At 36.7% G+C, this 14584-nt stretch overlaps 1 protein-coding gene across 10 annotated transcripts in view; it reads left to right on the forward strand.

Moving 5' to 3' along the window:
- The window catches only part of WDR7 (WD repeat domain 7), a 350640-nt gene that overhangs the window by 272880 nt on the left and 63176 nt on the right, over window positions 1-14584 (forward strand). For all 10 annotated transcript variants that reach the window (XM_025997662.2, XM_072757950.1, XM_025997661.2 and 7 more), the window contains one exon: window positions 9674-9773. In XM_025997662.2, coding sequence (XP_025853447.2) covers window positions 9674-9773 — 100 coding nt within the window. The remainder of the gene's footprint in view (window positions 1-9673; window positions 9774-14584) is intronic.

Genomic DNA, 14584 nt, shown 5'->3' on the forward strand with positions numbered 1-14584 from the left:
CAGTGGTTACCAGAGTTAGTGGGGAAGAGAGGATGAATAGGTGGTGTACAGAGGATTTCTAGGGCAGAGAAACTATTCCGTATGATGCTATAACAGTGAATATGTCCTTGTGTGTTTGTCCAAATCCATAGAATGTATAACACTAAGAGTAAATCCTAATGTAATCTACAGACACTGGGTGATAGTAATGTGTCAGTGTAAATTCATCATCTGTAACAAATGCACCACTCTTGGGAGGAGGGTGTTGATAATTGAGGAGTTTGTGCATGTTGGGGGCCCACGAGTATTTGGGAAAACTCTGTACTTTTTGCTCAGTTTTGCTGTGAATCTTAAACTGCTTTAAAAAGTAAAGTCCATTTTGGAGGTGCCTGGGTGGCTTAGTTAGTTAACTGTTGGACTCAATTTTGGCTCAGATCATGATCTCAGGGTCCTGGGATGATCAAGCCCTGTGTTGGGTGGGGCATCAGGATCCCTGCTCAGTGGGGACTCTGCTTTTCTCCCTCTGCTCTCCCCTTACCACACCCCCCCCCCGCTCACACCCACTTTCTCTCTCTCTCTCTCTCTCTCAAAATAAATTTTTTTTAAAAGTGAAGTCCATTTATTAAAAATATATATAATCTGTTTATTATAAAAAGTCAAGAAATCAATATGAACTTAAGTCATGTGTAATGGTGAACATTCAGTAATTATTTTTGATGACAGCATATCATTTTCAATCACTCAGTGATGAGAAATTTTAATTAATTAGTCACTCTATTATGGTTTATATCATCCGATTATTTTAAATAATGCTAGATGGTGTTTATTATTAGAATTGAAATTAATATGAAAAGAAAATATTTTAATTGCCTGGATTTTGCCAAATAACGATAAATCACAGTACCTAATTCCAAAATTAGAAGGAAAAAAAAAGTCACTGAAGAAATAAGAATCAATAAAAGGATTTTAGGTGATTTAACAAAGTAAAATAATTTTTAAGCAATTGTGTGGTTTTTCTTGATTAAAATTTTCTGAAAGTGGTTTTAGAATTTATTCACTTATTCAGCAGACATTTAATGTGTGTCTGCTCTGTGTATGGTGCAGTGCTTGGCCATTGTGGGCTGCTCAGCTACATCTGGTCAATCAGGTACCACACTATTCTGCTTCAAAAGTCTTAAAGTTGTCTTGGCAGAGACAGAATGGTAAATCAGAAAAATGTCATAATGCAACAATAAAGGGGTCTCGACACAAAGGAGGGACCAGGTAATACTGTACAGGAGGAAAAAGGAGAATTGGTGATGTTTTAGCCAAATTTAAGAAGATGAATAAATGTTTATCAGGCAGACAGATCCTTCTGACTCCAAAATCTGAGCACTTCCAAATGTAGAATTAGCTGTCATTGAATGAAATATGTCAAATGCAATTGTGAATCTCTAACTAATAAGTCAACAGTCACTTTGCAAAAATTGTAAATTGTATTCTTTTACATTGTGTATTTCATTACCAAGAATGAAGTTCTCAGTCTATGCAGAGGCCTAAACATATTTAATGGCTCAATACTTGGACTTCTTGGTAGATACTAAAAAGATAGTAGTAGTGGCATGGAGGAAACTAAAGGGCTCAGGATATAAATTTCTCTAATTTACTGTAAATGGATAAGTCACTTGCATTTTAGTAGTATTGACATAGAAATTTAAAACATTTTATGGTTTTGCTGGATTTAACTGATTATCTCTCAGCTGACCTTTGTTGGGAACCTCTTAGTATGATTTTATATAGAAAATTTACTTTATGTTAAAACACTTTGATTTACTCATGTCCTCTAAAGGTAATTATTGTTTACCAACAGTTATTTCCATTAAATGATACTAGAACTGTGGCACACCATACAGCCATTAAAAAGATTAAGGTTACTCTGTTACTAATGATAAGGGAGGATGGCAGTAGAAAAGAAACCTAAGGAGAAATTAGCAGAGTTTCAGAAGAGCATGTAAAATAAAATCATTTTTGAAGGAGAAAACTATATGTCAGGATCAATATTCATGCATGTATGTGTGTATATATATGAAGAGGAAAAACATCTAGAAAGGACATACCACAAAGTATTTCTCATGATAACCTGGGGTGTTGGAGGGGATTGGTAGTAAAGGGTAACTTTCCTTCCTTAACTTTATTTTTCTATATTTTCTGTGTTGCTTTTTTACAAGCATGTATTTATTTTAAATTGGGTATGTATTTTAAAAATCAAATAAATAATAAAGTGATCACTGGGAAAACATTAACACTATAACATAGATAAGATACAAAAATTCAAGGTAAAATAAGTAAACTTTTGAACTGAATAGGATAAAAAATATCTAGAAAGAAGAGTTAAAAAGTCTGTATTTTCAGAGCCAGTTTACCTTTTCTTAAACTTTGTTATTATGTAGACAGACTGATTGATTCTGCTTTTCAAGTGAATAGCTGAATCAGCTCTGTTCGTCCTAAATGGGCACTTAAAATCCAGTAAGGAAATGAACACCGTCTACTTTAGAACAGTGCATGAGCTCATTTTTTAAAAAACTCCTCCAAACCTATGGTTTGTTCTTATCCCATATGGTGATAACAGTAATAGGATATAAAACAACTTCTATCCTAACTTCCAGGAAGATTCTTAAATTGGTTACCATTTTATAGTCTACTTTCGGTAATAAATAATTACAGATGTTACTCCTGTACTCAGGTGAGTAGAAGTCACTCTAAAACCATTTTAGTCCATTTCTCTACTCCTGAAAACTCTACAACAGTCTTTCAATATTAAATTTCTTCATAAAACAAAACAAAACTCTAAAGCTTCCAGGAGTATTCCATTTCACTGTATAACAGAAAGAATACTTTTCAGACTGTTTGAAATGATATAAGGAAGTTTTTTTTTTTTTAAGATTTTATTTATTTTTTCATGAGAGGTGCACAGAGAGAGGCAGAGAGACACAGGGAGAGGGAGAAGCAGGCTCCATGAAGGGAGCTGATGTGGGATGCCTGGGTGGCTCAGTGGTTGAGCATCTGCCTTTGGCTCAGGGCGTGATCCCAGGATCCTGGGATTGAGTCTGCATTAGGCTCCCTGCAAGGAGCCTGCTCTCCCTCTGCCTTGTCTCTGCCTCTCTCTGTGTGTCTCTTATGAATAAATACATAAAATCTTTAAAAAATGTATATACCCTTAACATACATGATATTTTCCTTGCAGAAATTCTGCTCCCTGTCCAACCTAGGAAGTGTTTCCAGTTCTCCTTTTAACATCCCAGCTTTAGTGTTCCCATAGCACGTTCTTCCAGAAAGGGAAATAATTCACCTGTTAAATATTTAACAGTGTTATTCAGGAGGTATCTATTGACTCTTGAAGGTTTATAAGAGGCTGAACAGGAGGTCGTGACTTTCAATTTTTTTTAATTTATTTTTTATTTTTATTTTTTATCCATTCATGAGACACAGAGAGAGAGAGAGGCAGAGACACAGGCAGAGAGAGAAGCAGGCTCCATGCAGGGAACCCAATGCGGGACTCCAGGATCATGCCCTTGGCCGAAGGCAGGTGCTAAACCTCTGAGCCACCCAGGGATCCCAGGTCGTGACTTTCAGATGGAATTCACCAGTATCCATCACCATCCCAGAATGAGGGATTTTTCCTTTTTGTCTTTTGAACTGGTGCCCTGTGCTGGAAAGAACCACTTCTAGAAGACATCCCCCACCCACCCCCTGCCAAAACTAACACAGGTCCCCCTGAACTGGTGCCTTCGCCAAAGTCACTTTTCACGTCTGTAGATTTTTCAAACACATTAGCAGCCTGGAGTTCTGGGGTCTGTGTATGAACATGTTCTCTAAAATACCTCCTGATTTACAGAGTGGCCCCTGCCTTTGATTGCAGTTGTGCATCTGTCAGAGCCCTCAGCCTGTGCTTTGAAAACCTCCTCCGTATTATTTCCTTAGCCCTCATATGGTGCCCCTCAGAAGAACTCTTTGGCATCTCATACTGGACAGAAGGGATTGGGACAGGTGTTGGCAGTGGGACCTCCTGTGGTCAGTGAGACTGTACTTTGCTCCACTGCAGGCGGCCCACCTACTCTTTCCCACAGAGCAGGTTTGCCTGTGTTTAGGGCTCCAATTTTTTTGTTGGTTATTGGGAACATGTTGTGGATGTTGAGGAGTCTCAGCCCTCATTTAGAATGCACGATGAGTACAGGGAAGCACAGTGTTGATTAGTTTTTAAATAATTTTTGTTTACATTAATAAAGAAACCTTCATGCATATCCAGCAGAATGCAACTGAATGAATCAATCTAAAAAGTTATTTCATGCAAATTAAAGTAAAAATGTGATAACAATTTTTTCCCTTGTGTTGGTGAAAAAGGTAGAAAGTTTGGTATTACTAACTGGGGGCACAGTGAGAATTGAAAGTAAATTGACATTGCCTATCAAATGAAAAATGTGTGTATACTTTAATCCAGAATCTTGCTTTTGGGATTCTATCCTACAAAAACGGTCATCTATATATATATAAAGATCCATATGCAATATAACTTAACTGTCAGAATAGGAATAAATAATGGAATATACATACACAGGAATACGATATAGGGATGAGAAAGAATGACATGGGATCATGTCTACAGACATGGATATTCCATGAAGGGTTGAAAGAAGAAAAGAAAGTTGCAGAATAACATGTATAATATGATAACATTTGTGTAATCAAAATTGAAAAACCTCTCAGAAGGTCCACCAAGTTGTTAACAGTAGTTAACCCTTGGTGAGAGGTGGGGGAAGGGTGTGAGGGGGAGGATTTACTTTTTACTATATACACATTGGCAGTGTTTGAGTTTATTACAAGTACACATTGCCTTAATACATTTTTAACAAACAGAGTCAAAAGTTTGTGAACCATTGTAAACCAGTATCAAGAATGTCTAAAAGCCACTCAATAATCCTAATACTTCAGCTGCTTGTGAGAATACATGTGCCAAGTACTTGGGACAATGCCTGATACACAGCCAGTCCTCAGTAAATGTTAGCTGAGGTCGTGTAGTTAGTGAACTGTAGATAGTTCTACATTGTAAGTGGTTCTATTCCATACATTCTGTTTTACATTCTTAGATTTTAGAGGGCTTCATGTTAAGCTGGAGATTACTTTTGGATTATTGAAGAATGTTTCTTGTTGTTTTTAATGCTCAAGGATATGATAGACATTAGTAACTTAACATCCTGAGGTCACTGGAGATTACTAAAGTCGTAGTTAAGAAAGTGATTTTGCAGGTTTCTGTTTTCCTCCCAAATCGTATTTTTGCCTAGAGTTGGATGTTTCCTTTTCCTGTGTGTTTCCAAATTGACTTTTAAATTTCGCATCAGTTTTTTCTTATTTGAAGGCCGTTTTTTGTTTGTTTGTTTTTTTGAAGGCCGTTTTTAATAAAGGTGAAAAGGTCATCAATTCAAAGGAGACTATAAATAGTATCAAAGTTATCTAGAGACTTGGGCACTGGGTGCTTGACATACTCATAAGCAAAGTGATTTGCTCCAGGATCCTCTACTCAATTCACATTTACGTTTCATGTTTCACACCCATTGTGGGGTGGATGACACCCCATTGTGACTTAGTCCTAAAGAGATGAAGTTACACATTGGGCTTTGGAGAAATAACCTATTCAAGTTTACTGATGATTGATAGTTATTTCTTTTAATTATATGTTGTGTAATAGTATTATATTCATTGACATTTATGTGTGGTGATACATCTATCAAATTCTTAGCATCATTTTTATTTCCATAACAATATCTATCAAAAACACATAATTTCTTGTATACTTCATTATTTAGACTATATTTGCCTTTTTAAATTTCAGCTCAAGTAATCTTGGGAATAATTCAGTAGTTTCCATTATGCCACTGTCACCCGCATACTAACATACTCAGGTCACAAGGACCTTTACAGATAATTTCATATAAATCTCCAGTTGTTTGTCTCAATTAAAAATAAATTTTTAGAGAGATCATGAGCAGTTCTTTGTTTCTTGACTTCTGCCTGTTTTGGACAGTTTTTGTTTCCTTTCCTCATCTCAATTATTATTTTAGATCCTATAAAATATTCATTGGTCTTAAAAATCAATATGTTTAGCATGGTTTATACACTAGCCACTGAAGGATAAGCATAGTGTTTGAAGTTCTTACTGCATTACTTTTTACTGCTCACTTGGACCACATTTATGTTCTCATACATTCAACAAAAGATAGTCTCTGGTAGAGAGAAATAAGCTATAAACAAAATATTGTTTAATATCAGAGATGATTGAGTACAATAAGGAAAAAAGGATAATAGGCTACAGAATAATGGGGAAGGGCTGCTGTATTGGATAAGATGGCCCACGAAGATCTCCTTTGTCAAAATCACCTTGGAACAGAGACCTAAATGAAGTGAGAGTATGAGCCATGGAGATAGCCGTCAGATGAGGTTTTTTAGGCAGAAGAAACAGCAAGTGTTGATGCTCCAAAGTAGAAACATTCTTGGCATATTCGAGAAAGTACAAGGAGGTCAATATGACTAAAGCAGAGTGAGCAGGAGGAGAGAAGATGAAGTGTGAGAAATGGGGCTACATCATCATGTAGGGTCTTGAAGGACGGTTGTGAACCTAAGAGAAAGGTGATTTGATTTATGGTTGAAGAGGATCACCCTGGCTGCATGTGGGTAGTAATGAAAGTGTGGGATCAGTGACTAAATTTCTTGGATGATGACCACCCCAACCCCAGTAAGAAGTATATTTTGTAACATGACTCAGTTCCAGTTTATTCTTCTTCCACACACTTGGGTGGTAGTGTTCTCTCTAACTTAGCAGAGTCTCCTTGTGATATGCCAAGTAGAGGAGATCCTTGTTTTGATTTGAATATAATAAAAGGATTCTTGCCAGGTTGTTACCCAAGAAAGCTGCCCAAGTGACATGTTATCAACGTAGTGAACTGGGGACTGAAGTACCATTTCAGAAGACTCAGCGCACATCAGTCTTTACTCTGAGAACACCCCCCCCCCCCCAAATCTTTAAAACTGTAGTGAATCTTCCTCTTCGATCCATTGATACCTTTGGGGGTAGAGGCAAATAATGCATATCTCACTATCTGGTCTTGACAATCCCTCAATGGAGAACTAGTTCTAGGAGAAGAGTAGTTTAGGAGTACGGTGGGTTCTGGAAACCCTTGGCAGAGGTAGGCTCACTGCAGCCAGTCTCCCCAGAGTGGATACTTGTGACTGCATACATACCACGGATTTCTTTTTTTTTTTTTTAATTTTTTTTCATACCACGGATTTCTTCTGTTGAAAGAGACACTGCTAAAGGAATAAAAAGTCTAACAAGAAATCCAAAGATAAAAAATACGCCATAAGATCTTCACTGCCCAGAATTGTTTAAGATCTTGTTTAGAAGTATTACTCTAGCAGTAAATTGCAAAGAATGATAAATGCAGGCCTATGGTCCTTTCAGGAAAACTAAAGATTTGATACCAAGAATAGATTTGATCTTTTTTTCTTTCATAAATTACAGTGTTTATAGATGATATAGAAGGATGAGGTTGATATCCAGACCATAGAAGATGGCCAGTATAACAAAAAAAATTTTAAGATTCTAGTTTAAGTAAATTTTGTCCACATTAAATATATTTTACCACAGATGTGTTTTGAAGAGGATTATTTTGACAGGTAATAATAGGTTTTGCAGAAAGATTAAGGCAACATCACTGCTACATCTGTGCAAATTTCAATAACAGATTTTAAAAATACATACTTCTGGAAGTTTTATTTTCCTGTGACTATTAATATGAACAGAATGTTTGTTAAATCATTTGTTCGCTATTATGTTCCATGCAACTACAATTAGGAATAAATTGTGTGTGTATATGTGTACATAGATGTAGGTGTAGATATATAGTGATGCCCAATAGTTAAACCACTATAATTATTGAATAACAAAATAGTGAAAGTTTCTAAACTCTTCTAGATCATTTTTTATTTTCAAGTATAGGAACATTGGATTTTGAATGCTGATCCCTACCTTCTCTATTGAGATAGAGTAATGTGATGATTCAGACAGGAAAAGCTTTAAGATATCAAACTTTTACTAACTACTTAATAGTGGAGAAGTTTCATACATGTCAGGAGCCTTTAGTACCTTTTCCTGCCCTCAAACCAGCATACAAAGAGGATATCCCATGCCTGAGCACAGCAAAACTAGCAGGGCATCCTACATTAGTGTGTCTCATGTGACTAAACAATGAAGCATTAATCTTTCACTGAAGGGAAAGGCGTTGCACTGATGGGTAAGGCTTAGGGACAGGATAGAAGTATTATTGAATCCACCACTTGCTAATAAGTAACAAAAAGTTTTGAAACTGAATTATTTCATTTTCCAGATTTATGAAATGTGTATGAATGTCATAATGTCATCTCATGCCCAGATGGCTTTATCACAGTGTCTCTGGGTTCCAAATGCACACATTCAAACCTCTTATCTCTCTCTCTCTCTCAGCCTCTCTTACCAGAATTTCAGAAATGTTGTCATATGACCTAGTATTTTTTTTTACGCCAACTCAAGAAGGCATTAGAGAAATATTTTCTTGCTGTCATCTCCCCTTTCCATCTGTAAAAAGATAAAATAAAAAATAAAGATAACAACAGAAAAGTTAGGCTGGTAGTACAACATACTTCAGAGAAAAAAGGCAAGGAACATGTGGTAGAGTTGATGTAATATCCTTGTAAATATTTAGGGTAGGCCACTTGTGCATCTGGGCAACTCACACAGAGACAGTAGCACTAGATAATGGGAAGATATATTCAAAATTCTTTGCGGATATAAAATCATACCTTATTTACACTTCTAATAATGTTTATTCATATCTTCCCAGGCTTTAATCATGTGACCATGAAATCATTATGGCAAAATATACATCAGGAATTCAGATACCCAATCTATTCATGTAAATTAACTTAGGAAAAAAAGAAATAAAAATAAATCAACCTCTTAAAACCTTCGAATCATCCTGTTTTCTTTACATGTATTGCCAAATAAAAATCAAATGTCCTTACTTATACTACCGATAGTCACAGCTATTGTTTAAACTGGTGAATGTGAAAAATCTATGGAATTTGCCAGATAACTTTTTTCTTTTAGATAAATTATTGATATGAACTTAAGCATAACATTAATGTAGCTTTTTTATGATTGTTCTGCTAGAAAGTATGTTTCACTCCTTAATACTATAATAAAATGTGAGAACATAAGTAGGTTAAATACGTAAGCCTTTTCATCTTTTCCATTCTGTTCAAATAGAAGCATTTGCATAATACTAAGTAAAACTGAGTTTTCATCTTAAATCTTTTTTGTATTTGACTGTATTTCTTGCTTGAAAATTCAAAAGTGTTTGTAATGATGAAGTTGTTTTCTACTGAAAATAATTATTAACAGGCCAAAGTGGTATTCTGCATCATTTTTCTTTCAGTTGATTTTAAGAGTTACTAAAATGAAACAGTTTTGAAAAATCTCAATGTATTAATTCTAGAAATATTTATTTAAAAATATAGAGCTGACTTCCATCTTTGAAATATATTGTATCCACTTCCATGTGCAGGTCATCTCACCTGGGTTTTTTGTTTTGTTTTGTTTTTGTTGTTGTTAAAATGTTCAATTCAGGTTCTACATGGTCAGCTATTATGAGCGGAATCACAGAATAGCAGTTGGAGCTCGCCATGGTTCAGTGGCCCTGTACGACATCCGGACTGGAAAATGTCAGGTAAATAAATCATTGTGACTTCCTCTCCATAAAGTGTGGAAGTTATTGAAAGGAGTGAGAGACTAGCACTTCACCAGTTGACATGCTGAGCTGCTGGAACATTATGGATAATGCTAAAGGGATCAATAGTTTAATGAAGGACTCAAAGAATATAGAGCCCTACTGTCTTTATTCACTGGCATCGAAGGGCAGCCACAGATGGGTTCATAATAGAGCCCAGAGAAAGGTGGTTCTGCTCACCGACTACTTTGCAATAAATCTCTTCTTCTTTTAAACAGTTTTTTCTGATTCTCCTATTTTTGCTGTGTTTTTTTTTTTTTTTTTGAGATGTTATTTATTTATTTAAGACCGAGCGCACAAGCAGGGGGGAGGGCAGAGAGAGAGAGAGAAGCAGGCTCCTCGCTGAGCAGGGAGCCCGACATGGGGCTCCATCCCATGACCCTGGGATCATGGCTTGAGCCCAAGGCAGGTGCTTAACTGACTGAGCCACCCAGGCACCCCTGCCATACATTTTCTGAAAAAAAGTTTGATGATACATTATTATGATTGATGACTAATCAAAAATTAATTTTCTAAGTAAAATGAGGGATTTGGCAATTCTAAGCATTCTAGCCAGAGTTCAAGAGAAGAAAATAATAGCATTTAGCTTGGCTGTATAAAAAAGAAGCTAATGAAATCATGTATTATTTTTATACTTTTATAACTCTTTTTTTTTTTTAAAGATTCTTTTAAAATTTATTTGAGAGAGAAAGCCATGAGCAGGGTGAGAGGCAGAGGGAGAAGCAGGCTCTCTGCTGAGCAGGGAGCCCGACATGGGCCTCGATCTGGGCACCCTGGGTTCATGACCTGAGCTGAAGGCAGCTGCTCAACTCACTGAGCCACCTAGGCATCCCACTGTTATAACTCTTTTTATGTTTTTGTAACACTTTATTATTTATGAAGAACTGTTTTTGATCAAATTGACCACTTGATTCTCAAAATGTACCAGTTGGTTAGACAGGGCAAGTCTGGCCCCACTTCAGATATATGTGAATCAAAACTCCGAGACTTGAAATCTCTTTATCCCAGAGGTCATACTGTTAACAAATGGCAAAACCAGGGCTAAGCTCCCCTGTGATCATGGTGAATTTATGGTGTTCATTTATAAATAGTTCCAAGCCATAACTTCTTAAGTTTCATTACAGCATTTATCAATGCTGATCTATTCAACCATATTAGGAATTATGTTTTGACTGTATTAGATAAGTATATATTCAGTTGTATCAGAAAGAATATGAAGAAATCATAAGGGCATAGCTAAAATTTTAAACAGCCCCTTAAATATAATAAGCTGTTAATTCTCCAAAAGCTTCCCTGGCTGCTTTCTGTGAAAACAGTAGTTCTCAGAGCTAGTAACAGATGTTGGGGGTAAAAATCTCAGGGGTCAGACAAGCTTAGGAAGTACTGTTGGAATATTAAACATGTTTCTTTACGCAGACCTACTCTGTCTCTAATGTGTAAATACACATTTCTTGTGAGTGCGTAGAGGATCACCATTTGCCTTACTTGTGTAAGTGTTGAATTTTGTTTCTGTGAATTTTTTTAAGACGTAACTCCTCCTCAGTGGCTGTATTTTTTTTTTTTTTTTTTTACTCTGAACTCTGACTTGGAACAGTGAAATCACTCTAAATACTTGTCTAAAAACTAAGATCCATGTTATTTATAAGATTCTCTCCTAAGAGAGACAGATTCTTCAGATAGCATTTCCAGAATCTATTTTAGTAAGACTGTTTTTAAAAATTGGAGTAAAGGTGATGGGCACTGAGGGGGGCACCTGACGGGATGAGCACTGGGTATTATGCTATATGTTGGCATATCGAACTCCAATAAAAATATATACAAAAAAATTGGAGTATATTATTACTAGCAGAATTGAGAGAAATAAATCACAAACATCTACAAGGTAAAGACATTAAAAAAAAAAAACAGGGACTTTTTCAAGCTTCTTTAAAACTGAAATACAGGAATCAGAAGACTCTGTTATTGGACAAGACACAGTAAGCAATCCGAGTGAAGGAAGAAAAGCAGTTAAGGATTAAGGACCCGTCCTGAACTATATGTTCTTGACAGTTTTCTTCCTCCTAAGTGTTCTCAATGAAGGTCTTGGGAACATGCAAAAAACATAATAATTTGAATTTTTTATTCTTTTTAATTAAATTATTGAGACACTTATTAATCAAAGGCATTCATTCTTAACAGGAATTTGTAATGTCATTTATATTCCGCTTTACTTTCTGTACATCATTTTAGTACATTTAGACATTTTAGTGCCCCATGTTTTTTTTCTACTTCAGCTTCTTGATTTTGATATCCCAAATTACCGTTATCGTTATGTGATTGAATAACTTTGACCTTCCAGCTCTATATGAAAGTAAAGGTTACCTTTTATTCTAATCATTCAGAACAAGAAAATGAAGCTAAATCTCTAAACTCAGTCTTAACCACTTTTGCCAGTTTCCAGTTATATTTAGTGACAATGACACTCCGGGGATTCTCTTAACTCTTTTTGGGGGGTCACTGTTGTAGTATTTGAAATAAGCAAGTCAGCAGCTGAAACAGAATACATAAGTATAATTGGCGTGTTCAGGAATGATGTCTTATTATATGTGCTGCCGAAGTGAGCACAGAAATGAAGTGTTACAGGTGAATCCAAGGACTAGGAATTTTGAACTGGGAATGCAGTCATACATTTCCTGAATCAGCTATTGGAATCAGTTAACAGAGAGAGTGTTTTCCTAGCATGAGCAAAGACCCAGAGACAGGACATAAAACATGTAGAGAGGATAATTAGTAAATTCACTGGACTCTAGGGGCTAGAGTTCGAATTAGGTGGAAAGATAACCACCATAAGAGAGAGCCACAGCTGATGGGAAAATATGCTGTGGCCTGTCCAGGATGCCAGAGGCTGAGAATATCCACGGTCCCAGGGGAAGCAGAGAACCCTTGACTGAAGGAGTAGAGGGAGGGCATGTAGATTCCCTGCTGTTGTTACCAGATTGGTTGATAAAGGATAGAATATAAATACTAATTCTCTTTCCCTTTTTGGCATTGGCTGCTGCTTTTAAAACTTTTTTAAATCCATTTTCTTTCTACTTGTTATTCCCAATCATAGTGGGGGATTATACAAAGCCACAGGATAAATACGCATATCTACCCAGAACATGAATTTTACTTGAGCATTTGCAAACTCTTAACCAGGTCTGCCTGCCGCTCGTTTCAGCAAATGAAGTTCTACTGGAACACAGCCATGCTCGTTGCTTTGAGGGCTGTGCGTGGTACTGTCGCACTATGATAGCGGAATTGTGTGTGGTGCTGTCACACTGATAAAGCAGGATTTAGCCATCACAGACAGTACATGGTCTGCAAAGGCAAAAATATTTACTATGTCCCTTTACAGAAAAAGTTTGCTGACCCATGGCTTACCTCACCGAGGAGGAAGAGTCAGCAAATTTAACTGCAAAGTCCCTTAAAACACTGCAGTGAGGGCGCGTGAGTGGCTGAGTTAGTTGATCTGCCTTCGGCTCAGGTCATGATCTCAGGGTTCTGGGATCGAGCCCCACATCGGGCTCCCTGCTCAGTGAGGAGTCTGCTTCTCCCTCTCCCTCTGCCCCTCCACCCTGCTTGTGCCATCTCTATGATGCACTCTCTTTCTGTCTCAAATAAAATCTTTAAACAAAAAACATTACAGCGTAATATATCTGAGAAGACAAATTAGAAACTGTGCTTGCATCCCATCTCCACCGATTGTGGATTTCATAACCTTGGAGAAGTTTCTCAACCTGTCTGAGCTGGTTTCCCTACTGTAAATGGAGATAGAATTAATGCCAGTTCTTGCTTGTGAAGTAAATAAGATAATTGATGTGAAATTCTTAGCACAGTGCCTGCTGAACAGTCTTCAGTAAGCCCTGGTTGTTGTTACATTCAAACAAACTTGGAAAAACATCACATTGCAATTGAGTTACATTAATTTTAGAGAATGTGAAAGGTCACACTTGAGACACCAGGGTGTTTGTAGCCTCTGGGGCTAGTTCACGGTCCTCAGTGGGGAGCACTTTGGGGGACAAGTTAAGCAGGGCTACCTTGGGCCATGTAGATTTCCTTCCTAAAGGCAGCTCTTGCCCGTGGTATTGGGCGGACTCTAATTATGGAAATCAGAACTTTGATGCAGCTCAGTAGTTAAAAATCCAGCTGTGCCTCTGACTTCTCTTTTACCCAGCAACTGCCAGCAATTTAAGAATATACCTAACTCACATTTTGCTTAATTAAAAAAAAAGAAAGAAAGAAAGAAAGAAAAAGAAAAGTAACTCCCTGTGAAGTACTTAAATTTTGTTGGTAGGCAGTGTTCTTGATAAGCAGGCTAATTAAGTTCCATGAATCCTTATAGCTACAGGTTTGTGTGTGGTTCAATCAGCAATGAAAATCCTCCCTCTAGCAATATTTGCCTTTGGTTTGACAGACTTGATATTATGTCTCACTGATTTTCCAATCTTTTTGAAACACATTCTTTGTAATAGATTAACTGCTAGCTCTGTGCATGATTCTCTTGGGCTCATGTTAGCTAGTTTTCCTCTTGAAGTTTGTACTGTGTCCCTTGGAGGTATCTGATCCACTTTGGTAAATCTGGATACTTACTTCCTTTTTCATAGTGCTCCAAAAAACACAGTGATGTATGACAAAAAGTGTAGCAGAAGTCTTGCCTAGGTCTTAAATTATTTAAAAGGACTTTATTATTGAAAATTTTAAGTAAGTTCCTTTAAAAATTTTTGTTTTAG

The sequence above is a fragment of the Vulpes vulpes genome, chromosome 5 (genome assembly GCF_048418805.1).
Source record: "Vulpes vulpes isolate BD-2025 chromosome 5, VulVul3, whole genome shotgun sequence".
Taxonomy (NCBI): domain Eukaryota; kingdom Metazoa; phylum Chordata; class Mammalia; order Carnivora; family Canidae; genus Vulpes; species Vulpes vulpes.